Source organism: Montipora capricornis, chromosome 2 (genome assembly GCF_036669925.1).
Source record: "Montipora capricornis isolate CH-2021 chromosome 2, ASM3666992v2, whole genome shotgun sequence".
NCBI classification, from domain to species: domain Eukaryota; kingdom Metazoa; phylum Cnidaria; class Anthozoa; order Scleractinia; family Acroporidae; genus Montipora; species Montipora capricornis.
The window spans coordinates 52,562,275-52,586,341 of NC_090884.1; the positions used below are offsets into that span (position 1 = coordinate 52,562,275).

Sequence of the window (24,067 nt, forward strand, 5' to 3'; positions counted from 1 at the left end):
ACTCCCATGACTACCCCTGCAAATATCACTACTACCACTACCACTACTACAACTCTTACTATTACCACTGCAACTACTACTACTACTAGTACTGGAACTCCATGATGTACAGTGCAACTCCTACTCCTTCTGCTCCTATTACTTGTACTCCTCCAACTGCTGCTACTGCCACTGCTACTACCACCACTCCAACTGCATGCGTCACAACTACTACTACTGAAACTACATGTGTTACAACTACTACCGTTGCAACTACAGCTGTATCAAAACTACTACCACAACCACTACTACAACTGCAACTGATTTTGACGACAGTGATGAAAATTATGTGTAATGACCCTTCTAGGAACTGTCACGATTCTCAGGATTAGTCCGATGTAAGCTATAGTAGCTGCTCTGTTCAAATCAGGAAATATCTGTGAATGGTTTTTCTGTGGGTTTGTTTCACTCAATTTCGTTTGTATTATTTTTTCTCAATTGTCCTCATGATTAATTTTTGTTGACTTTCTATTATTTGTAGTTAATCTGTCGCTGAAATAAAGATCATACAAGTTTAAAGTTAATCCCGCGTCAATCGTTCTACTGAGAAAGCTACATTTCCTAAAATAAAACCTGGGGGTCACCAAGTTCATTTTTAAGAGGGGCTACACTGTATGAGCAACAAAATATAGCGAACTTTTATATGGCTCTTTTGTGGCCATAGTAACCAATTACATTACATTAACAAGTGCATCTTGTTAAGCAAGACTGGTGATTTCTCTTGTTTAATCCTCGTAAAATATGCTGTCAATTCCACTAAAAACAATAAACAATGTTTTAAAAGTTTCTTTGATGATAATTTAAAAAGCGAGAGATTTTTCATCTTGACTGGTGGTAAAATGAGATGAAAGTTACCGGCTAAGGATGGTTTACTAGCTGGTGGTTTTGGCCAGCCACCGGTACTGGCCCTTATTGACAGCCTTCAGGTTTAGCCAACGTTAAAAAATGTTACATGTGCCATACCAAATTAAAAAATACATACCAAGGAGAGAGCACGTGCTTCCTGGAACTTTCATTGCAAGGCCAAAATCTACGAGTCGGTACCTAACGTCAAGGATTGAAATTAATAAAGCCACATCTCCTAACATCAAGGAGTGAAATTAATAAAGCCACATCACAGAATGCCTAAACTGCAGCTGTAATACTACGACTACAGTAATACTGAGAAATGTTACACAGATTTTGTGAACATCCACTTTATAGGCCAAGCAGTGTAGGAGAAAAGCAATCTTTGTGCAAATTACAACATTAAAAAATAGCTTACCTTTCTGTATCTCTGGAGTATAGAAAGTTACTTGGTTTTACATCTCTATGGATAACATCAAAAGAATGAACTCTTTTCAAGGCAATGAAAAGGTTCCTCATATACTGTTTAATTTCACAAACACTCATGTCAAGAAAATACTCCTAAAGGAGGAGAAAAATAATCAGATAATTATAATCTATCAGTCTTTTTCGATTCAATCTAAATGTACATACTGTAACTACTGTCCCTGGTACGACGCTGACAAATATAGTACGGCTATTTGAGCTACTTTGACAATTGCCGCGCAACCCCAATGTTGGACAAATTTAGTTCAATTTTATAAATGTAATCCAACATAATAAACGTGGTGTCATTCTATGGTTAATTCAAGTACGTACCTGAAAAGTGTCTTTGTGACTACTCAACACTTCAAAATATATTTAACTTGAATGTGGGCTGTTTTCGACTCGTAATGGCTCCTTCCGTACAATTTTATGAAATTGCCAAAAAAACTGGCCATACATTTTTGCTGAATTTTTCACTAATCCATGACCGCATGTGTAATGGATCTGGTCTATCAAGTGGTTGTTATGACGTATACAGCAAAATATTTAATATTAAAGTTACCTGAAATTTTTCATGAGGAAAATAGGGCAGAACAAAAACAAGATTATCATTGCATCGCAAAGTAAATTGAACTCCAATCACGTTATCTGTGCCCCTAAAATGGAAAGAAAATTTTATAAACTAACTAGAAACAGCAACATAAAAAACTTTCCATTGTCCTTTGTGACTATTATGTATTATGCATAATTCCAAACACAGTATCACAGAACACTTGTCTTCTTTATGCAAAAAGACTTGCAACACCCACCACACAGAAACTAATTCAACATGATTGTTTATATAGCAGGATATAATCACTGTGCACCCTTATAATTTGCATCAAACACACATTGTATCTCTTGAATGCAAATTCTAAAGTTTCTGAAATCCCAATATATGTTCCTGAAGATATCTTTTCTTGTGCAAAGACTAACACAGACAATTTAGAAGTTATGACTATCTGTATCATACTAGTTCAGTTTTAGCATCAATTAATGTTGTCACACGCAAACAAAAAACAAGAAAAACAATTTATGGTTGACCAACTTGGGCAGGAATGTGCTGCCAAGGCTTGGATAGAAACCCCTGACTAGAAGGACCAGATGAGGGGCCTCAACATGCCTCATGCCTGTCCTGCAAGGTGGGCTTGGTGACTGGCATAATGTCCTGGGGACAAGTTAACCCAGCAGTAGAATGACATGGCTAATCCCTGTCGAGGCTTCAGCCCAGGACTAAAGGGGTGCCAAAGGCAGCAATCCTGCTCTTATTCTATTTCAGACTTTCAGGCAACTCTGGATAAAGTTTACAAGAGAAAAACAAAATGTGTAGCTATTAAAACAAGCAACAAGCAAAACATGGAATTGGCAAATTGCGCATTTTAAGACAGAATGCAAATTAAATGTGAGCACATGTCTGCCGAAAAAGGAATTCACCTGACCAGAGGAGAAACCATAGGAACTGGGGTTCCGAAGGAGGATATTGCTTTAACTTTATGCTTTTTAAAAAGACCACTAAAACCCTGCAGAAACATTACGCTATGAATCATTTACAACACAGTAGCAACATCAATCTCTAACATGTTTAATTACAAGGAAAAAGAGGTGCAAACCCTAAAAAAATGGGCTTCCAATAATTGTAAGACACAGGAGCTTATAATCCTTAATTACGTATGGTACCATTGTTATGAGCCTCTGTTCCTACATGTACAGTATGATAGAGTTTCCTAGGAGACATGACATAACTTTTTATGTTTAAAAAATCGTGTGAGATAACAATGTTTCAAATCTTCAGGTCAGAAAACTACACTTACCCAATATCTTGGAGACATTTCAGTTCATTTTCAACTCTTCCGGGACCACTCGTAGGTATAATGTGCTTCAGAGCCCAAAATTCATCTGGCAATCTGTTCATTTGGACCAAGTACACATTACTAAAGGTACCTACAGAAGAAGAACAATGTGAATCAAAGTTTGTGCTTGATGTTTGTCCTATAAAATCTGGAACCTCTCATAATACTCAGGATTCATAAATTCAATTTACCAACCTTCACCAATTTTGGACACTATTGTAAAGATGTCCTGAATTTCAGGAATCTTTTTCAGTAATTCACCTGCTTCACTGTCCCCAAATCCTACAAAATGATATTGTATCAAATGATTTCTAGCAATGAGGATTGTAAAAATAATAACTCTATTTGTCTGTTTTTGTTCAAGGATAGAAAAACAAATTCTGAAGGAAAGAAAATATAGTATATCTACAATAATATTCAGCTTGCCTAATCGCATTTTATTTATTTATTTATTTATTTGTTTACAATTATTATGTTTTTGATTAGTTACGGCTTTTTTGATAGTCCAAATGTCTTGCTGTTACTTTAAATTTTGACCAAGCAATTTCTTGTTTCTTACAATAGTACTGAGAATTCGGCGGGTCTAATCTGCAGGTTGCAGGTCGCAGGTTGCAGGTCATTGTTTCACCAATACAGAAAGTACCCTAGACATTCTTAAAAGCTAAACTTTGGCCTAAAAACTTTTGTTTAGGCCTAATTAGGCCTAAGGTTAGCTTTTAAGAGTGTTTAGGATACTTCCTGTATTGGTGAAACAATGACCTGCAACCTGTGACCTGCAACCTGCAGATTTGACCTGACGCTGAGAATTTTGGTGTTGTACTTTTCTATCAACCTGTGGCCAGGCACATAAAGTTGAAATTAATTAAGATTAAATAGGTGGTTTTCATGTCACGTCATCGCCGCCATGTTGATGAACAAACAGTTAAACAAAGATCTCTCATTAGCTCCTTCTTTAGGTCCACTAGCAATAATGTACAATTTGTACATTGCAGCATTCACCCGTTATCTGTGTCTCTAAAGATGTGCTTCCAGCTGTGGAGCAATCTTGGGTCATTAAATTCTGGCAGATTAACATTTAGACAAGAGATTGCAAAAGAATGATCTAAATTTTACGGTCAACTCTTTCATGATTTCAAAAACATGGATGATGACTTAGATACCCACAGGGTTTCATCATTGACAGGCAAAATGTACTGTAGGCTTGGTTTGAGTTGGTTTGTGTACGTATGACTCGCTGATCACAGGTAATTAGTTTTAGTTTTTATGTCCTCCGCGACTTTAAACTCACCTTCTGCAACTTTAGGAGTCGAATGAGGTGAAATACGCTTTCGTTTTCTCCTCTGAGATGGTGTGCAGCCGTCAATCTGACCGGCCGTTTTGACTGATGTCGAATTCGTGTTTTCATCTTGGGACGAACCATCTATACTGTTGGAGTATTCTATACCAATGCTCGCTTCTGTTCGGCATTCTTCCATCATTTATCGTTTGCTCAATTGTTCAAGCGTCCAAAAGTACTGAAATATTTGATTAATGTACTAAATTCGTCGATATTTAATGGGAAACTTGTAACCTCTTCGATAAATTTCAGAATATCGTACAATTGAACCTGACGCCTTGGGATTTACTTTTCCCGCCAATTTTCCTCGCATAGGATTGTGGTAGGCTGACAATTTTTCTCTGCCCGGGGAGGGTAAGGAAACTTATCGCTTTCCGAAATGTTTACTTTAAAAAAATAGTAAGAAAAAACAAAAACAAAAATAACGCTCAAAATACTTCACAATATTAATGTTGCAACGTAAAAAAAAAGGCACGAGAAAAGTTTTTTTTTACGAAAAATCCCTATTTTAACCAGAGTTAACAAGTTGCCAGCGTGGCGGTCGATGCAATAACCATTTTAATTGGTCTATTAGCGTTCCACCAATGAGATTGTCCGTTTTATCCTACAAACGCCTGGGCGAAAACAAGGAACAAGTTCGATGATGAAAAGTATTGATATGTCCATAAGACCTGCCTTGTGTTGTGGTATTAGGTTTGTAATCTTTGCCTTCGGAAGATGTACCGGACCTTAATTTCACTGTCTCCACGTAAGGTCAAGATTTAAACAGGTCTGGGTGGCCTCGGTGAAGTTGCTTCGATGTGAACGGAACGTTAACGATAACTTCATTACGTACTAGCTTGTTGAAGTGGTGAACTCCCAATGGGGTTCTATCTTTGTTTCAAGAAAATTGTTCGGTAAATGCCCCATTGTTTAGCCTTGGATTGCACTGGACTCGGTTGCTGTGGGCCAACCCTGGTAAACAATGCTTGAAAGTTACATTACCCCGCTGTTAATGAGTTATGTGGACAAGTATATAAAAAATTTGAAGCCCTCTGACTTGAGTCTTTCATTATGGGGAGGTGACGTTGTTTTGTATAACTTAGAGCTGCGACTTGATGTGTTGGAAAAGGTAAGGGAGTTTTCATTCTTTCACTTTTTAAGTCTTAATTAGGAAGCTGTTAATTTGGCTTCCTGTTACTATTCTTGGTAGCTGTAACAACAGCAACAGAAGCAAGAATTCATTGTGCACATACTGTTGCAACAAACACTTTTTCAACTCCATGTCTCCCAGTAATCAGGGGTTTGATAAGACCGCCAGTCACCTGCAGTATACCACTGTCTATTTGTCAGAAATTTGTCTCCTACTGCCCGAACTCTACCTTGATTTTCACTCAAACCCTTGTAAAAGACAACAGTGACTGCCACTTATATTGATTAGCCCAGTAAATTAAGTAAATTGGTTTAATTCCTTCTAATTTCTCTCAATAAATTGGATACCCTGCAAGCAGTTGGTTTCTCGTACGCTTCCCGAGAGAGAAACCACTACAAGCAATCGTTAGTTTCTTTGAGTGAGCCGCCATCCAGCGGCAAGAACAAATTAATGAATTTTGAATCGGTAAAATGAGTTGGTAAACTTGTTTTGGCTTGTGTGCCTGCATTCAGCTACATAACTGCTGGGTTTAGGCGAGCCTGCTGTGTAGTAGTATTCCATATTTTTCCCGCAAAATAAGACAAAGTGATGCCACATGCATCATGTGGGGTGTGATATGCTTCGCACATACTTGATGGAAAATCAAACGGTTACTCGCAGTGGTTTCTCTCTTGGGAAGCATAGAAGAAACCAACTGCTCACAGGGTGTAAATTAGAACAATACAAAGCTGAAATTTTATGACAAAATTATTTTTGAATGAATTAAATCACACAGCTGTTTCCTTTCTTAACTTGTCACTCCATCTTGGCACATTTGGTGGCCAACAACCTCTTGCAAGCAATTGAAGCTGTCTGTAGTGTGTTTTAATGCAGTGTGAAGTATAAGTATTTTCAGCAAGGTCTTGGGTTTTTTTTCCAGTTTTGACCACATCCTAAAGGTTTATCATTTTACAAGACCTCTTTGTTCTTGGTGGGTGGCCTCAGAATACCGTAAACACCTACAGATAAGCCGCACCTTTTTGCCAAAAATTGTTGCTAGAAATCGGGAGTGCGACTTATCTGAAGGAACATTTGAAAAAGGCTGCTTCCGGTGTCCAGTTTTCCATCTTCGTGTCTGATCTAATGGGTTGTTACTAAGCTACAAACGTTCCGCTCATGTTCTTGTTGTAATGCAAAAATCTGTGAAAAAACTGTTTTGAATAAAGAAATTCCTGTCAACAAATACCAGAAAAAGATCAATCATATTTGTCAAAGTAGGTAGAAACCATGTTCAGTACATTAAAGTGCTAAAATTTTGGTAAGACTTTGAGGTATTTTCCATTTTAATGTTAATATTGAGTTTACGTTCGATAACCAGTGGATGAAGAAGACTTCTGAAGACTCAACTTTGGATTTCTTTTGACTTCTTTTTTTTAAAAAAACTTTTTTTCCAAAATTTGAGCTTCCAATTCAGAGTGGAGCACATCTGCTGGTACGGCTTATCTGCGGGTGTTTACGGTACATGTTTGTGAAATAAATAGATTAATGAAAGTGTCATGTCTCCAACTGGAATGATGCTCATAATTATATCCTTTTTTACAGGAATTAAAACTGCCAATTACATTTCTTAGTGGAAAAATTCACAGGCTTCAGATACACATACCATGGACAAAGCTGGGATCAGAACCAGTTGAAATTACCATCAATACATTGGAGTGCATTGTTCAGTTGAGATATCCTGATCACTTTCCAGATGATCCTGGTGCTGCAAGTAACGAGTCAGACTTATCAGCTTTAAGTGAGTTAAAAAATGAAGAGCTTGGTGAGGTACAGGAAAACAGTGAAGCCCCACCATCCGGATATGCTCAGAATCTCATAAATCGTGTAATTAACAATGTGTCGATAAATCTTCAAAATGTTATTCTGAAATACCTTGAAGAGGACATCGTTTTGTCCGTGAATATTAAGTCGGCTGAAATATTCAGTGTGAACAGCAACTGGGAGAAGGCCTTTATCGAGGTTGTGGCTCCAGAATTTCTGCTTCAGAAAGTTTGCAATATTTCGGACCTAACAGTTTGCCTGGACAAGAGAACTTCCAGTGGAGAGATTGATCTCTATCAAGACCCATTGTTGTACAAGTGTGGCCTAAGTTGTCGATTGATTATGAGATTTGATAGCCTTCTAAGACCACTTGAGTCAAAGCTCAATGTATACTGTGAATCTGCATACATATCACTTACCGATCAACAACTTCCGATGTTTATAAGACTTATTACACTTTGTCTCAGTCTTTACCATGGAAGTCTGGATCTTCCTGGCTGTCAGTACAAACCTCATCCCGCAGAGAAGATTGTTGAGCGACAAGGTACATCCACTGCAATGCAGAATTTGCTGACGGAAGGGCAGAATGCGTCTGCAACATTAGTGGAACAGGCAAGGCCAGATAACGATGAAGACTGGGTGGACTGGATGTTGTCACTTGTCCCCATGTTGGCAGAAGATGAGTCAGTCAAACCAACTGGTTTACCTCCTCCAGTACCACTGATATCGTTTGGTTTGTACGTTTCTCAAGTTACCGTCACAATTAAGCTGACGGGCAAAGTCAGTGAAGGAAATTTCTTTGGAGGACAGCGATTTGAATTCAAACCAGTTTTGAGTTTTGAGTTGTCAGGACTGGGAGTTGAAGCAGTGATGAAAGGGGATGAGTTTTTTGATGCACAGCTTGGTGTGACACATATTGTGGGTTGGAACATTGGGGACTGTGTTTGCGGAGGTGATGAATCTTTGACAAAAGAGGAAATTGTGTCTGTTGAGGAAAAGGTAGGTTTTTTTAGTATTTACTTTATGATATCTTTTAACAATATTATTATTTATAACCTATTCCCAGTCTTAGCTGGTTAATTAGCTTTGACAGAGCAGTATAACCAAAAAATGAATTTCACGAACTGTTTATTTTAAGCAGGTGCAAACTATATTTCTAAGTTGTAATTTAAACAGAATGAACTACAGCAGGGTTGTACAAGCTAACACGAGTACTTAGAACAAAGGTGGTGGGGTAAATTGTTACAATGGTTCCTATGTAATGAAAATTAAATCCACAACTAATAGGAGTGGCCAGTTACAAAATGTGTGCAGATCGATAGGATCTGTTGAAAACCTAGACTTTCGTAAAGCCCTTAATTTTGTCTCATGTAGATGGCGTGCGGAACGAAGGACTTTTCATACTTGATTGGTGCCAATTTTAGCAACCTCAAAACAGGTCTCTGAGCTAGCCCAATCAGAGTAGTCCTCGTGGACCCCAGGGAAGTTGTCAATCAAAATTTCCCATACGCAGTGAAGCGTGACTTTCAACATAGCTACTAAGGCCACCGGATATTCGAAATTGCACGACTATCAGGGAAAAACAATTCAAGAATATCTGTCTTGCAGAGATGTGTTTGTGTCTGCTCCAGCCGGAGCTGGGAAAAGTCTGACCTTTGAACTAGCTAGCTCCGTACGCATTTGATTGTTTACTTGGAGAGGATTGCAATGCTATCGTCTTCGTAATTGTTCCACTGATTTCACTCATGAAAGATTTGGTCTCTAGCCTCACTTTTCGTGGCATTAGAACGTCATATGTAGGAGACAACATATTTAAAAGCTTAAGTATAAACTGGTGTTTTGAAGTCCTGAGGCGATTCTCAACGACTATTGACACATTTTTCGTCGAATGGAACAAAAAATTTTAAAAGGCATGTGTATTCATTGATGAGAGTCATTGCATCGCTATTAATGGTAAGTGTCACTAAGATGATTGTCTCTTTTAATCCAGGTCTAGCATGTCTCCTACACCTGAAGCCTACGGGATCTTTCATGGGTGAAATCAATTTACTTTCTTGCCGATTAGAAGCTTTCCCTTACTTGTTAATCTTTCGAACTAGTGTTTCGTTTCTATCAGCACAAATTATGGCACAAACGGTGTTGGTCCAAAAAAATATCACTGGAGATCTCCTTTCCAAGCAGTGACTCAGGATTGAAGTGAGCTTTTGTTTTATTTCGTCTTTGTTTCTGATACCTTTAGCACAAAGTCAAGAAATTTCCTCTTTCGATTTCTTAGAAACAAAGTACAATTGTTTGATTGTTTTCGTCGGATTGCGGCATCAAGTGCAGGACTTGGGAATGACGTCATCCGCTTTTTGGCGCAAAACACGAATGAAAACTTTGCAAGGGAGACAAGTCCTTACCACTCGCGACTTCATCACTTGCTCATCCACTTTGTGTACGAAAAATCATGTTTCGCTCACCAAAACATTTTCTCCTGGGATTCTTGTGAGGTTGACTTGTGACAAGTCTGTTGAAAAGTAAAAGATTCTAATAATGTCTGGAGAGAAGTTCTAAAGAAATTAAACATAATTCAAAGTGTTTTTCAATGTCTATGCATGTCAGCACACTTATCTTTCTCAGTAATATACGTTTTATAACTTATTTGCAGGAAGACATGTTCCTCAGTGTAAGAGGACCTAAAGAAGATCCTGTTGATTCATCCGGATTTTTGCGAGGTTCCTTGTTTGACAATGCTGAACTGTCTTCCTTTGAAATGCCTGAACCCACATTAAATGCAGAAGAATTTCTGAGAGCCCATAGTGAAACTCTAGCTCTGCAAAGATATGGTGCCTTATTTTTGGATTTCTTGTACGCAATGCACATTGAACCTGAAAAAAATCCGGATTCTACCAGGGAGGAACAAGACGATGGAATGGAAGTGATAAGAGACATTAGACTTGTGAAAGAGTTTGCTTTCATACGGATTATTGTTGGTCCAATACATCTACAACTGTCTTCAAGTGTGGTGCATAAATTGGAACTTATTTCAAAGTTGTCATGTCAAGATCTTATTCCCCGGAAAGGTGAGAATAATCTTATCAATTTCAATTTGACTCTCCTTTTAACCCATTGACTCCTGGGGGTTCCCCATTGACGAGTAAAGTTGTCTGGGGTTTAGACAGAGTAAAATACTAAGTATGGCCGGTTCAGGCCGGTGTGGGAGTCAAAGGGTTAATTGCATTGGAGAAAGAAGATTATTTTAGAGCCTGAACTTCTGTAATTGTTAAAGCAAAATTAATGAGTAAATTTTAGATTTACACATAAACTATACTCTCTCCTTGTTCTCCCATTTTTTTTTCCCTTACTCTTCTTTTTATATTTTATTTTGTTATTATTATCATCATTATTACAGGTATTAGTGGTATTGTGGGATCTGTTTAATTAAACCATAATAATCGTAAAAAAGGTTGCTGTTATTCATCGTGGTGAAGTACAATTATAATAATAATTAAAGTATTCTCAATGTGGTCACTTGTGATGTAGATCGCAACATTTGGACTGCATACTGCTAGTATTCATCAGGCGATAAGGTCGACTGGTTACACGTCACCTTTTAAGCAGGATGCTCTGCTGTGATTGGTTGGTTTTCGGCAGCTGTAATTGGTGCATTTTGATCCTCGCTGTTTCGGTGTGTTGTTACATGTACTTCGGCGGTCCTCTGTCGTACGGTTCTCCTACTCCACTATCCCTGTTGATGTTGGTAGGGTGAAGTCTAATGTGAATCGCCTCTTAATGACCCTGCGTGTGTATTAATGAGGATCATGATCAAGAAACTTCACTTCATTCCAAAGGGTGTTGTGTCCGGTGTTGTTAACATGTTCTGAAACGGTGGAGGTCTGGGTACGGCAAGTCAGATGTCTTGCTCATGTTCTTTGATTCTATCTTGCATAGGTCATGCAAGTAAAATCTGTTAAATCTCCGTGTTGATGTTGGTACATGTGGGGTGAAGTCTTATGTGAATCACCTCTTAATGACCCTGCGTGTGTACCAACGAGGATCATGATCAATAAACTTTACTTCGTTCCAAAGTGGGTTGTGTCCGGTGATGTTAGCGTGTTCTGAAACGGTGGAGGTCTGGGTATGGCAAGTCGGATGTCTCGCTCATGTTCTTTGATTCTATCTTGCATAGGTCATGCAAGTAAAAATCTCTTAAATCTCACTCCCTGGAGTCAATGGCTTAATGGCGGCCGACATAGCTTTTGACTAGTTAACCCATTCACTCGTCAGGTGCCCCAGGATGCTCCCAGTTGACAAGTAAAATTGTCTGGCGTTGAATAAAATCTGTTTTAAAGTCTCACTCCAAGGAGTCAATGGGTTGATATTTTGGAGAATGGGCCATTTTACCGTTGTTTGCTGAACGTGACCTTGCAAATGAAAAATCCAAAGAAAATTTGTAAAAAGTTGACACCTCTTTCTTTGAAAGAATCATTCAAGATTGGACTAATTTGCCAAAATACCTATTTGAACATGATGTTCATATTAACAGCTTTAAATGAAATCTAAAAAAGTGGACGAATATTGATAAATTAGTTACATGGATTTTAGTTATAAATAAATATTATTTCTGGGTTTTAAATTACCAGTAGTTAGAAAAAAAGCCTTTGTAATTAAGGCTAATCTCTGGGTCCTCCTTTTCCAATGGAGTATTTGATTACGCTAGGTAAGCATTAATGAATTACAAGGAGTCGTATACTGGTATACATGTGTATAGGTGACCACACTGCATGGCCTATTGGATTGGCAGTCTTCTCTGAGTAGTTGTTTTTTTGGCATTAACTCTGAATCATTAACGCTACATGTACATGTATGTCCCGTCTCCCTTCTCATTTAGATTGACATGTAAGCCCCCTTCTCTTTGAGATGAAAGGCCAGACTCAGAGTGCAAGGTGTTTATATTCAATATCATGTTACACACTTTGCTATTCTAACTTGTACTCAATAAGCACAAATTATCCAATTCTTGTTTCAGAGAAATCTGAACCATTTTATGATGAGTTTATTGAGAAACAGCTTTTGGCTGGTAACATCCTGAATCAAAACCTCACTGTCACTGTGTTATCTGTAACTGTTATGCTGCTTGCTGCTGATCATGGCAAATTGCTACCAGGCCCAGTTGTACACAGCACTAGTTCCACAGAACTTCGTACTGTTTCATCACAGCTGTCCTTACAGAGCATCCAGGAGCAAGATGTTAGTATTTCTGCGAACTTCTGTTTCCAAATTTTCTGGACTTTAGTGGGGAAAAAATAGTTAATATTCATCAGAATGAAATGGTCCGACTCTAACAGACTCTGTTCAAAACTAATTGGAAAAGGCTTGTCTTCTTTCTCGATCATAAAATCTAAAGATAAATAATTAAGTGAGACACACCCCCTCTTCCAAGATGGTACAATAGACTTGACATAAAACCAAAGCACATAAAAAACAGTGATTTAAAAAAATTACATCAGGACAATGGAAGTGATATGACTAGTGTGGCAGTGTTGCCGATGCATTCTTTATGATTACTTTCTTCATCTATAGACGGGTATTAAGGTTCAAAATATTTTTCATGATTCTGTTGTGTTTGCAAAGTTTTTGTATTTAAACCTGAGTAGGAGAAACAATAACTGATTCACAAAAATCTGCGTGATAGGTGAACATTACACAACGTGATGATGTTGGCATGACATCATTTTCATTTTAATTTGAATAATAAAAATCCCTTTAAATAAATTTGGGACTGACTTCTACTCAACCTGCAAGTATACTAATTCTGTTATTCAAATCAATCTCTTTTTGTAGGAAAACACTCCTGATACTGCCATCAAACCAGCATGCATTTTGCAGATTGACAGAGTGGACATGCAGAGCACTCATCCAATGTACCCAACAGAGCTTACCAAACTAACTATTTCCAACACTGAGTATCCGGCAGGCAAGGCCATGCTTGTGCATACATATGTGGACAGTGCTGCTCAGGTCAGTTCAGCCTTCTTTGATGGCTATTATGTGTCACTTTTGAGCAACTTAGTCTAGTTTACATCATTGCTGTTAGACTCTCCATTCTCTTTTATTAAATTTACTTGATTATTCTGTTCAACGTAATTGTTTTTAAGCGCCCCATTCGTGTTCGTGACAGTCCCATGCATCTTTTGCAGCAGGATAATTTTGTAAGCTAATTTGTTATAATAAAAAGATTACTAGGACTTGAAAATGACCTCAAAGTTGTTGAAGTGATGTTCTTTATTATTTCGGCTAATTTTTATTACCAAGATGTTAATTATGTCCAGAAATGCCACTAATTAGATGCATGACAAATTTTAAGAAAAAATGTCAGTTAACTTTAGCTGCAAACTTTTAGAATTTAATTAAGTACTTTTGAATTCAAATAGGAATGATACTGTAAGGTAAGTGTGCATGGATACCTCTTCAGAAGGTGGCTGCATGATAATATTATTGACAATAGTTTAGGGTAGTTGACAAATGAATATATTAATAGTTGCTCCAGTTTCATCACCAGTGATCGTGCAAGACTAGTTACGCAAATGTTGCCACTGTTTGCAAATGTATTGATGTAGACTTTAACCAGTCATGCTGGTGCTGTGATCATAGCCTTTTTCCTAATAATTTGTTGTTTGCCTCTGTTTCAAAGTTAGCCTTGGATGGGCATTTTCATGCACCTTTTCAGGTTTTTGGCATCCAAGTGAATCTGTCGCACATTCATTCTCACATGGCGGAAGCCCCTCGGTTTAACTTGATTCCAGCATTCAGTGCTGCTGCATCATCAAGGACATGCATTTTGCCTGCATCATGGTGCGTGAATATGTTCAATCTTTCTTTGTCACCTCTATTAATTTTATTATTAAAATGTAAAAACGTTCTCTGGTTAAAAAACGGTTAAAAACAATCATGAGCTTTCGGCTATCAGTCTATAGCCTTTAACAAATGAAAAATTATTGTAAGCAAGTGGACAGAATATATACGAAAAGGGATACGTGCGAAAAAATTCTATAAAAGTGTAATACAAAAAGAGGTGTGAAGAAGGAGTGAAAAGTAATGTAAGAAAGCGTCTAATTACAATAAAATGGAGTATTGCCTAGAGGCAACGGCTTAGAGTTATTATTCGTGTCGAAAGTTTTTGCTGTATGCCATGATTCTAGTGTTTTTCGAACGCAGTAATCGCCTTTGTCAATAACACAAGCGTTATCGAAGTCAATGGAATACTGGCCGGTTTGGGTGTTAAAGGGTTAATTTTGCTTGTAGACTTAACTGGATCCTATTGCTACATTAATTTCATTCTCCACTGCTTGTTGTAGTGCAATGCAAGAAATAGACCTGTCTTTCACCTTTCTTTTTCGTCTTTGTAATGTGTCATTTTGATTAATACTTCCCACCACATAAGGGTAACTGCCTGACACAAATTAGTTGAACCTAATTTACAAAATGTATACAATGTATCTACATGTAAGTGTGTATTACACCATAACTGCAGTGAGAAATTTAATGACATATCCAATTGTCTGGTCCAGGCTTACCTAATATTCCTGTGCTGTATATCACAGGGGTGGATCCAACCTTCTCAAGAAGGAGTATCACCTTGAAGTCCCAATGTGGCAGTTTCATGTTACCAAACCACAGTTTGAGCTTGCCTTGTGTATTGTGGAATCTTGGGTCAATAGCATTGTTAAGGCAGAGAAACTTTCACCAATTTCCAAAACGCTACTTCACAGTGTCTTCTCAGCAGGTAAGTAGAATGGTTAATTCTTTTGATTGACTCCTAAAATGGCCTCCATTGATGATTAAAACTCTGTGAATATCAATTGTAGCAGGAAAGTGGTCTGCTACTATAGCAGACGACTAAAGTCTCAAGGTCTCCCAATGTTGCTGGGAGAATTATGGGTTTACGAATCTCATGTAAAGTCACAATAATTTCAAGGCAAAAGGATTCCCAACCAGACAAATAAAAGTGTTTTCATGTAGTTAGCTTTTCCTGGTGGTTCAAATCAAAGCCAATCTCCTGGCTTTAACTGGATGCCGTATACTGAGGAATTTCGAGTCCAAAAGAGACAGAAATCTCCCACCAAGTCAGATCTAACACCTGAACTACAAGACCCGACAACAGCAGGAAGTAGGTTATATATGATGTCAAGAAAATAGCATTTAGATCTGTGATAAGTTGGGCCAATGTCCACCACTGATTCAGTCAGTCAGAGTTTCTTATGTGTATTGCCTTCTGATTGTTTTAGATCAAGGGGCATTCACAATGCAACCTGAGCTACACTTTAGACTGTCAAACATTGAACTAGCATTTTGTGAGACTGTTAACGTGCTTGGTGCTAGTGGTTCAGTTGGAGCCATTTCTGCATCACTCAAGTCAACAGGTAAGCATAAAAGGTAAAGTCTGCTACGAGCCTAGTGGCCCATCAGGCCGGCGCTTATCTCCGGTTAGTGTAGCATGAAGGAGGAGGCAGTGTGGCCCAGTGGTTAGGGCGCTTGCCTTGAGATCCAGGGATCCCGGGTTCAAGACCTGCTCTGACCACTCGTTGAATTTGATCCTGGTAGTCCCTGGTTCAACTTCCTAGCTGCACTTGTAAATAGCCAACTGGTTTGTCTCCGGCAAGTCAAGATTCTTAACAGTTGTTGTTCTGTTCCGTCGTTTTGTTAACTGTGTTTCATTGGCCCTGAAAAGCCCCTATGGGGAGCGGTCAACTAAGTATGCATGAAGCGACTAGGGGTATTTCTATTCCCCCCTGGATGGGATGCCAGTCCATCGCAGGGTTACCCCCGGCATTAAATTTGCCAGTACCCATTTATACACCTGGGTGGAGAGAGGCACCATGAGAGTAAAGTGTCTTGCCCAAGAACACAACTCAATGTCCCCGGCCAGCCCCTGAACCCAGACCACTTGCTCCGGAGTCGAGCAGTAGAGCATTGACAAGTCAGTTGCTAATTGGAGGTGGATAACCTGAGACATCCAGTAGTAGCATCCACTATTGGCAGCAAGCTCCTAGATGGAGAATGCTCCAATGGCTGGAAAATCCTGCTAACGCAGCCATGGTCCAACATCGAGCACTGGGCTACTTTCATGTAATGAAATTCCTTTCATGAATTCCACGTGTTATAGATCTGTTATTTGTTTGTTTGTTTGTGATTATTATTGATCAACAGTTTGTGAGACTGGGTTGATAGAAATTCTGCTTTGTAGCAACAAAGGTGCATTTTTGGAAGATACATTGCAACTTTTGAAAGGAATCTATGTGAGGAGTGTTCAGCCATTAAACAGACAGAAAAAATTGCTTAATTACTACTTGGACTTACTGTTTTGGACCTTGTAAGGGGATTTGTACATGTATGGTGTTGTGGTGAAAAGGAAAAATGTCTTGTTTCTCTTCATTTGTGTGAGTTTATTTGTTGAGATGTGAAGAGGACCTTTTTCAATGGATGCATGACTGTTAATGAATAAATAAATATAGATGTAAGTGTATTTCCATTTGAGAACTGGAAAAACAATGCTCAACTACAGAATGAAAGTGGCCAATTTTGTTACCATTGTAAATGTAATAAAGGCAGTAAAAAGGAGAGATCACCACATTGGGTCTTCTTACTTGTATATATTTAAAGCTGCATGGAATCATCCCTAACTTTCTTTTCTTTATAGCCGATTCTGGTGCCAGTGAAGTAACCCCGTTGATAGAGGGGCCATCAGATACGTCTGAATTGTACAAAAGAAACCTGTTTAAGTCAACGCATCTGCAGGAGAACATTGTTGAAAGTACAGGACCGGTGTTGGGCTTCACCCTGCAGCTTCCACAGGCTGTCCTCAGGAGTGGGGAGTCAACACAAGAAGGTCAGTGGCCTCCCAAACACTTTTTTTGATCTTTTTCTGTATATTTATATGACTCGAACTTTCTTCTCATAATTTTATTGAAGTAGCCACATATAATTATAAAATTCTTCATATTCTTCAATCAGTCATTACTGGACGTGTAGCCCTTTATGATTTTTGAAATAAAATTAAAGCATAATGCTGGAGGTACATGTACATGAAAGTTATCTTTGTTAAAGGGGCACTGTCATGCTTAAATTGCTGTTTTTATGTCAAAAATGGGTAAAAATCTAAATTAGTACCTTAGCTCACACTGACTGACAAAATATGAAAGATATTTATGGCACAAAGAGCTATTCACATTTACTCTTTTGTGTTATGAAGGCACTGTCTCCAAACCAGTTTTTTCAATCCATTTCCATCCTCTCCATCCTTGGCTGCAAACAACAAAGCATAGCTTCAGTGCACTTGAATGATCATTGGCAACAACACTACAGCGTTGTTTTTTTGGTTTTCATTGATGCAAGGTGGTGTTTTGAAGTTTGACTTTAATTCAGGACGAAACTTGTAATACGGGGATTTCTTCTTCAGGTCAATCATTACCTTTTGGAGATTATGTGACTGGACTGGTTCTGTTCCATCTCAAGGGCATAACATTGAACCTTGATCCATTCTTTTACAAGTGGATATCGTATCAGTCTCCCTCGCCAAACGTGTCACCCCTTCACAGGGGAGATCGAGAGAGGACAAAGTCTACTAGACACCAATCCCTTACAAGGACACCATCAGGAACCACGCCCAGGAAGAAGTCTTTTGCAAGAGGTAATTGAAACGAGAAAGCCAAAACATAGTATCCTAAATGTAATTTACTCATCTTTATAAGGGGCGCACACAGAGCACCATTGGTAAGAAAATTTGGTAACCCTTCTGTACAACCGTACGTGCATACATCCACCCTTCCATGTGTGCCAATGTGACCAGTATCACATGACAATATCAGGGACTGAAGTTTAGAGCTCATTGAGGCAGCCATAGTTCATCTACTCCAGCTACGGGAGTGTAGAGCTCATCCAGGTCTAAGTTGACTGCTGGCCAGGTACTGGGTTTTGATTGGATCGCAGGGTCAAGCCAGGTTAGCTTATTTTATGAATAAATAACCCAGGAGCTCCGCTTTTAGGCTTGGCTAAATCTATATACTTAAATTGGCCAGTACAAACAAATGATTCCTTTTTTCAACACTGTTAGTGATTGCCTCACCTGGTACAGATAGAGCTTGAAGAACGGAGTTTTAATTCGTGCTACCAGCAGCCATATCGGATTTTTATCAGAATATATGGAATGTCATATATTTCGAACAGCGGAATGGACGCGTAATGAAAATGCATGAAGCGACTAGGAGTAAGTTGCAAGCGATCAAGCCTGAAAAAAATCCAGGCTTGGGTTCGAATCCCATTAAATCCTGGATTTTATTAGGCTACTGTAGCTTTAAACTGCTTACGTTTCTTAGTTGACAGCCATGATCTTTCTTACTTTCATTTAAATTCGGCCCTCATCTGTAAACTTCACGGCCCCACATGAAGTGGTCTGAAAACGTTCTTTTGTTTCAACATATCCTCTTCCAAAACAAGTTGTGGGTGAACTCCCCAAGAGGGGGACGTTCGTAGGGGTACAACTAATTTCTACACGGCTACTCCCAGATCTTTCCTGCTGCAATACATTGAAAGTTCGAGTGGGGATGTATCTTGCGCATTTTCAATAAAGTAACAACAACTGGCCAACGTATGGATAACTATACTGTAAGTAAAGCATTGTGCCAACACTGGTGAATGTGGTTTTTAAAATGTTCAGGTTTTGGGTCAGTTGTTTCCCAAGCAAAGGAAGAAAAACTTGTCACAAGTAAGCAAGAGAGTGCAAAGAAACAGACTCGAGCGAATAATAGCACTTTTGAGACAGTGGATGGAAGGAAGGCATTCGAGTCTTGGCTGTATGACAAACTACCGTTCATTACATCCACAGAACTACAGGTGAGGGGATGTTGAGCTTTTATCTCAAGACTGAAAACTAACAACCATCTTGTAAAGGCTGTGTAAACATTTGCCGCAGGAAGGTGCTTGACAGGTTGCAACGATTTTGAAGCGCCAGTCTTGAGAGTTCGACAATCATTTTCACTCTCCGTGTAATTCAGTTTCTTTGTTTGACTTGAATCTGGATCAAAGTGAACAAAAGTGGCTCAAAGTGGGAGTCAGGGCACTTGCCTTGATATCCAGGGATCCCAGGTTCAAGACACGTTCTAACCACTCGTTTAATTTGTTTCTGGTAGTTCCTGGTTCAACTTCTAAGCTGTACTTTTAAATAGCCAACTAGCTTGCCTCCGACCTGTTGGGATTCTTAACATTTGTTGTTGAATGTTCTGTTTTGTCGTGATTGTGTTTCATTGGCCTTGAAAAGCCCCTATGGGGAGTCTTCAATTAAGGATGTAATGCATTGCTTGCATTGCATTGCATTGTATTATATTGTATATAACCAATGCGATCTTTTAGTGCAGAATCGAGGTCTTTTATGCTGAGAAAATAAACTCGTTCTCATCGCCCGTGGCAGGCCCTTTTGTGAATGACATATTTGCACGTTTGCCGCTTGGGTGGAACTTTAACTTCGAAAGTGCAAATATTTATGAATTTGTGATCGCTTTTTGTAACTTCATTGTGCAGATCGAAATCAAGAGCATGGTTGTTTTCATGCCCGAGAAGCACATCGTTCACAGCATCAAATCAAGTGACATCGCTCTGAACTACTCTGTGCAGTCCTTGAAAAAATCGAACAATTCTTTTCCACCGACCCTAGTAGTCTGTTTTCCAAGCTTTAAGCTGCACAGCGCAAACCATGAACCCATGTCAGTCAGACAATCCCTGCCAGTGAACACTCGCCACAGAGATATGACGCGGCGGGAGACTCTGCCGTGGACGTTACAAGCAGAGAATCTTGCAGTGTACTCGGTTCATGCAAAGAACACTTCATCACTGACCAGTGGAGACCACCTTCCGGTTGTGCGTTACGTACTGTCGACAGTTTCTTGCACTGCCGTTTTGGCGTCAGCTCGTACCTCCTCTGGCCCTGGCTCACCACATTTCTCTCCGACTCAGCTATTTAAGCCCGGGAGCCCTGGGGTTCGAAGATTCTCAACTCTCGGGTTTTGCGTTCACACAGATCTTCAACCCGTTGAGATCAGCTGTTCACGAAAGCAGGTACATGAAATGTCTTTGGCATTTTTTTAAACAAGAAATCTATATCAATGCTTAAGTTCTTTTTATTCAATTTAGCCTGCCAGTGCATTGTGTTTTTTGCCCAGTGTTTGTGTGCGTCAATCGTAATGCAGATTAAAAGCACAGCTTCACGGCAAAGCCTCGCAAGTGAATAATCACCACACGTTTTTTACTCATTTTTTTTCTCTCTCTCTTTTTTTTGTCAATAGCTTCATCTTCTAGCCAATTTAGTCCAGAGTCTTCCCATTTTCAGCATATCCAGACAGACATCTCCCACTTCCACTGATGCTACAACTGGTGTTCCAAGCACCACTCCACCAACAGCTGCTCCAGATCCCCAACGGACAAATTCTGTGTCTTCGTCGTCAGGCGTTGAGCAAGTGGAAAGTGAGAGCTTGAAATCCGAGAGTGTGTCTTCGGCAGCATATTCACAAATTCAACAGGTATGCTCCTCTTTTCCAGGTATTCGCTAAATTCCTCCATCCTATAATGCAATACGTTTTGGGGGAGTTCTTTACATAAAAACAATACACGTTTTTGACTCTTGGGATTGTATCATGCTGGATATTCATTGTAAGGTGCAGATCGACAATGTTTTTAATCATCGTCACCGCCCCTCCTATGATATACTAAGGTCTCTTGCCTCTAATGTAACATACCTTTGCGTCGCGTCACACAGGACAAGAAAGAGGCAAATTATACTGAAAAACAATGCAATGTTTTCATCTTTTTTAGTCTCTCAACTCCATTCGTATTTCACTGTGGCTGCAATGGACGTTGCCTCGCGTCATTGTGAATTTGTACAGTCGGTCAGGAGTAGATAGCTCTGCTGTGTGCATCAGCGCAGACTTAGAAGATCTGACAGCCTCTGTAGACTATATGGAAACCATGCTTCACATGCATTTTAAAGTTGGAGCCTTCAATGTTTCCCACTTCACTCAAAGGTACGTGTAAGAGAGAGATAACTGCAGATGCACACCTTTGTCCCGGTCAAAATCTCTGATGGTTTTTCAGTGCTTAGATATCATATTATTTAGCGGTATTTAAGGGTGATGGGGTGTAGTTCTTCCCAACGGTTTTATTAGTCTCTAACTCGGGTACCCTGAAAAAGGTGCCAAGGGCCACTTGACTGACAAATGTAGACCTGTCTCGTGCACTGTGTGTTCTCTTCAAACCATTACTCTTTCAATGTTATTTTCAAAGTGCTGTGCCCATTTTGTGTTTTAAGGCTCACCAACAAATTTGTTCTTTAACGTTTGTGGTCACACGAGAACTTTTTTTCTGAGTATTGTATTCTAAATTTTATGCAGTTCCGACGGTTCCTGGGTACACGGTCGTTTTAATGGCGTTTTGTTGTCATGCAATGACATTATTTCATCCAAATCTCTCCTCACCACATCGTCAAGGAGATCTTACAGCGGTCGCCGGGAGATCTCGGGACACGGGCCACGCGGTTTTCTTACAGTCATGTACAAACGTTCATCCCTGCATTTGAAAAGGCGAACATCTTCTTCTGATAAATCCGGAAAGGAAGAGGACTGTTTTAAAGACCAGCATGAAATCCGTGTCAATATCCAGCCATTTGATGTTGTGTTGTGGACACCAGCTGTCCTTGCTGCTTTGGAGACGGTTGATTTGAGCTTGCTTGAAAAGTTTCGAGTTTTAGCGCCAATGGAAAGTGACGCGGAGAAAGCAGACGAAGGGAGTCTTCTAAGGGATCAACCAAACGACAAACGAGATTGTTCGACTGTTAACGTTGAACTGTTACCTCTGCTGTTTGTGGACATGCGAAATTTAAGGCTATTCATTCCGTGCGAGGCAGGAGCGGGCAAATCGGTCGAAGGAATGAAAACCGTGAACTACCAGGAAGATATGACTGTCATTCAGTTATCAACTGTCAGTGCTTCTCCTCACCCTGACAATCCGAACTCCAGGGCGGTTTTAAATCGAGAGTTTTACGACAAGTTCCTTAAGTTCGGCCGGAGCTCCAGGCAAGCTCTGGGGTATGACATTCACGATGTGCAGTACCAGATCGACCTGTGTGGGTTTGGCGTATGGAGTGGGAGCTGGGTACAACTTTGTGGGTCTGTCAGGCATGAGGAGGGACTGGAGCGAGTTGGAATACTTGTAGACCAGAATCCTGCACTGGAGTGGAACACGCAAATGTGGTAAGAAAAGTCGAGAAATAGGACCAGGAAGAGGAAAAGGGGGCAGGGAGGGGGGAGTAGAAATTACATGCATGGACTCAATGTAGTCTCTACTCTTGTAAATGGAAAATGATCTTTTCGTTCTATTGTTGTCCGTTTCGAGCCATTCTTTGCCCTTTGATGTCAAAGTGCTTTGAAATACAACCATGCGTTAATACAAAGTTTGGCTTTCTTAAACGAGTCGATCAAGGGAAATGAACCACTGCAAGAAAAATCTCTGCCAGCCAATGTTTTGAGCGTTTCCTTCGTCAGCCTGAGATCGAAGGACTAATGCTGACAAAAGAGCTAGCTAATGCTCCAAACGGGCCGTACGTCATATCGTATATTTTTATTCACCCTGGGATTTTAGAGTAGTTGGGTGGAGCTAATATCTCCGAGCATTTCCCTCTCAACCATGATTCACTACAGGGGACAGGCCACAACACCGGGAACTCCATGCCGTACTTTTTGTGAATAGTGTGTGGGTTCTTTTACGTCCCATAGGGTTATGAACGTTTAAGGGTTGCGAGACGGGGCCTACGGCTTATCGTCCTTTTCCGAGCAGACTAGAGAGTCTAACCATTTGCAGATGGCATTACAAAGGCAAAACGTTCTCCTCAGTTATTTTAAGATCCTGAGTGGTGGTCCGGCCGGAGTCGAACTCACGACTTCCCGCATGGCAGCCCGGTGCTCAACCAACTGAGCCACCGGTGCACGTTTCACTCCCCACCAATAAATACAGCAGCAAAGTTATTTTGAAACTAACTCCTTCGTCCACGTTTAAATAGAAGTTGTTGTTTTTGTTGTTGCCTTTCTTTTTATTTTATTTGGTTGATACATATTTCGTAGCTACAATTCATTGTTTACTGACTTGATCATCAGGCACGGAACAGAGGAAGTACATGTCACACCAATCATCTCTGGGTCTGACTTCAGGGTCGTGCTGGCTCCGGCCATCTCAGTAATCAGACAAAGTACAGTAAACGGTGCTGCATTAGCTGAAAGTGTGCCGGTCTGTGGATGGTCGCTGGAATTCAACGTGGTCACAGATGTTGATTGTTTCCTCAACAAGAATCAGGTGAACTTTGAGATTTATTGGTTAAAGTTATTATCGCTTGCCTGTTAGTCACTATTCTTTTGCATCGAATTCTTCCAAGCTATGAAATTTGGCCTGTAAGTCTGGGAGTGATGTCGGAATTTTGAAATTCATGTGTTTCATTGGACACTGTGAACAACGAAAATAGGCGACATTTTTTTCCCACGA

The 24,067-nt window shown here is 39.7% G+C and overlaps 2 protein-coding genes across 2 annotated transcripts in view; one reads left to right on the forward strand and one right to left on the reverse strand.

The window, feature by feature from the left end:
* The window catches only part of LOC138038106 (cell division cycle 7-related protein kinase-like), an 8,353-nt gene extending 3,514 nt beyond the window's left edge, over positions 1-4,839 (reverse strand). Inside the window, exons 1-6 of the mRNA XM_068883929.1 lie at positions 4,528-4,839; positions 3,435-3,521; positions 3,201-3,330; positions 1,913-2,006; positions 1,304-1,446; positions 1,022-1,083 (exon numbers count right to left, since the gene is read on the reverse strand). Of these exons, the coding sequence (XP_068740030.1) occupies positions 1,022-1,083; positions 1,304-1,446; positions 1,913-2,006; positions 3,201-3,330; positions 3,435-3,521; positions 4,528-4,717 (706 nt within the window). The 5' untranslated portion in view covers positions 4,718-4,839. The remainder of the gene's footprint in view (positions 1-1,021; positions 1,084-1,303; positions 1,447-1,912; positions 2,007-3,200; positions 3,331-3,434; positions 3,522-4,527) is intronic.
* Positions 4,840-5,219: 380 nt separating this feature from the next.
* The window catches only part of LOC138027469 (intermembrane lipid transfer protein VPS13B-like), a 43,784-nt gene continuing 24,936 nt past the window's right edge, over positions 5,220-24,067 (forward strand). The window contains exons 1-16 of the mRNA XM_068875026.1: positions 5,220-5,686; positions 7,289-8,506; positions 10,158-10,572; positions 12,519-12,739; positions 13,334-13,510; positions 14,220-14,344; positions 15,094-15,275; positions 15,778-15,912; positions 17,190-17,378; positions 17,949-18,179; positions 19,206-19,381; positions 20,066-20,599; positions 20,827-21,060; positions 21,353-21,561; positions 21,928-22,785; positions 23,686-23,881. Of these exons, the coding sequence (XP_068731127.1) occupies positions 5,540-5,686; positions 7,289-8,506; positions 10,158-10,572; positions 12,519-12,739; positions 13,334-13,510; positions 14,220-14,344; positions 15,094-15,275; positions 15,778-15,912; positions 17,190-17,378; positions 17,949-18,179; positions 19,206-19,381; positions 20,066-20,599; positions 20,827-21,060; positions 21,353-21,561; positions 21,928-22,785; positions 23,686-23,881 (5,247 nt within the window). The 5' untranslated portion in view covers positions 5,220-5,539. The remainder of the gene's footprint in view (positions 5,687-7,288; positions 8,507-10,157; positions 10,573-12,518; positions 12,740-13,333; positions 13,511-14,219; positions 14,345-15,093; positions 15,276-15,777; positions 15,913-17,189; positions 17,379-17,948; positions 18,180-19,205; positions 19,382-20,065; positions 20,600-20,826; positions 21,061-21,352; positions 21,562-21,927; positions 22,786-23,685; positions 23,882-24,067) is intronic.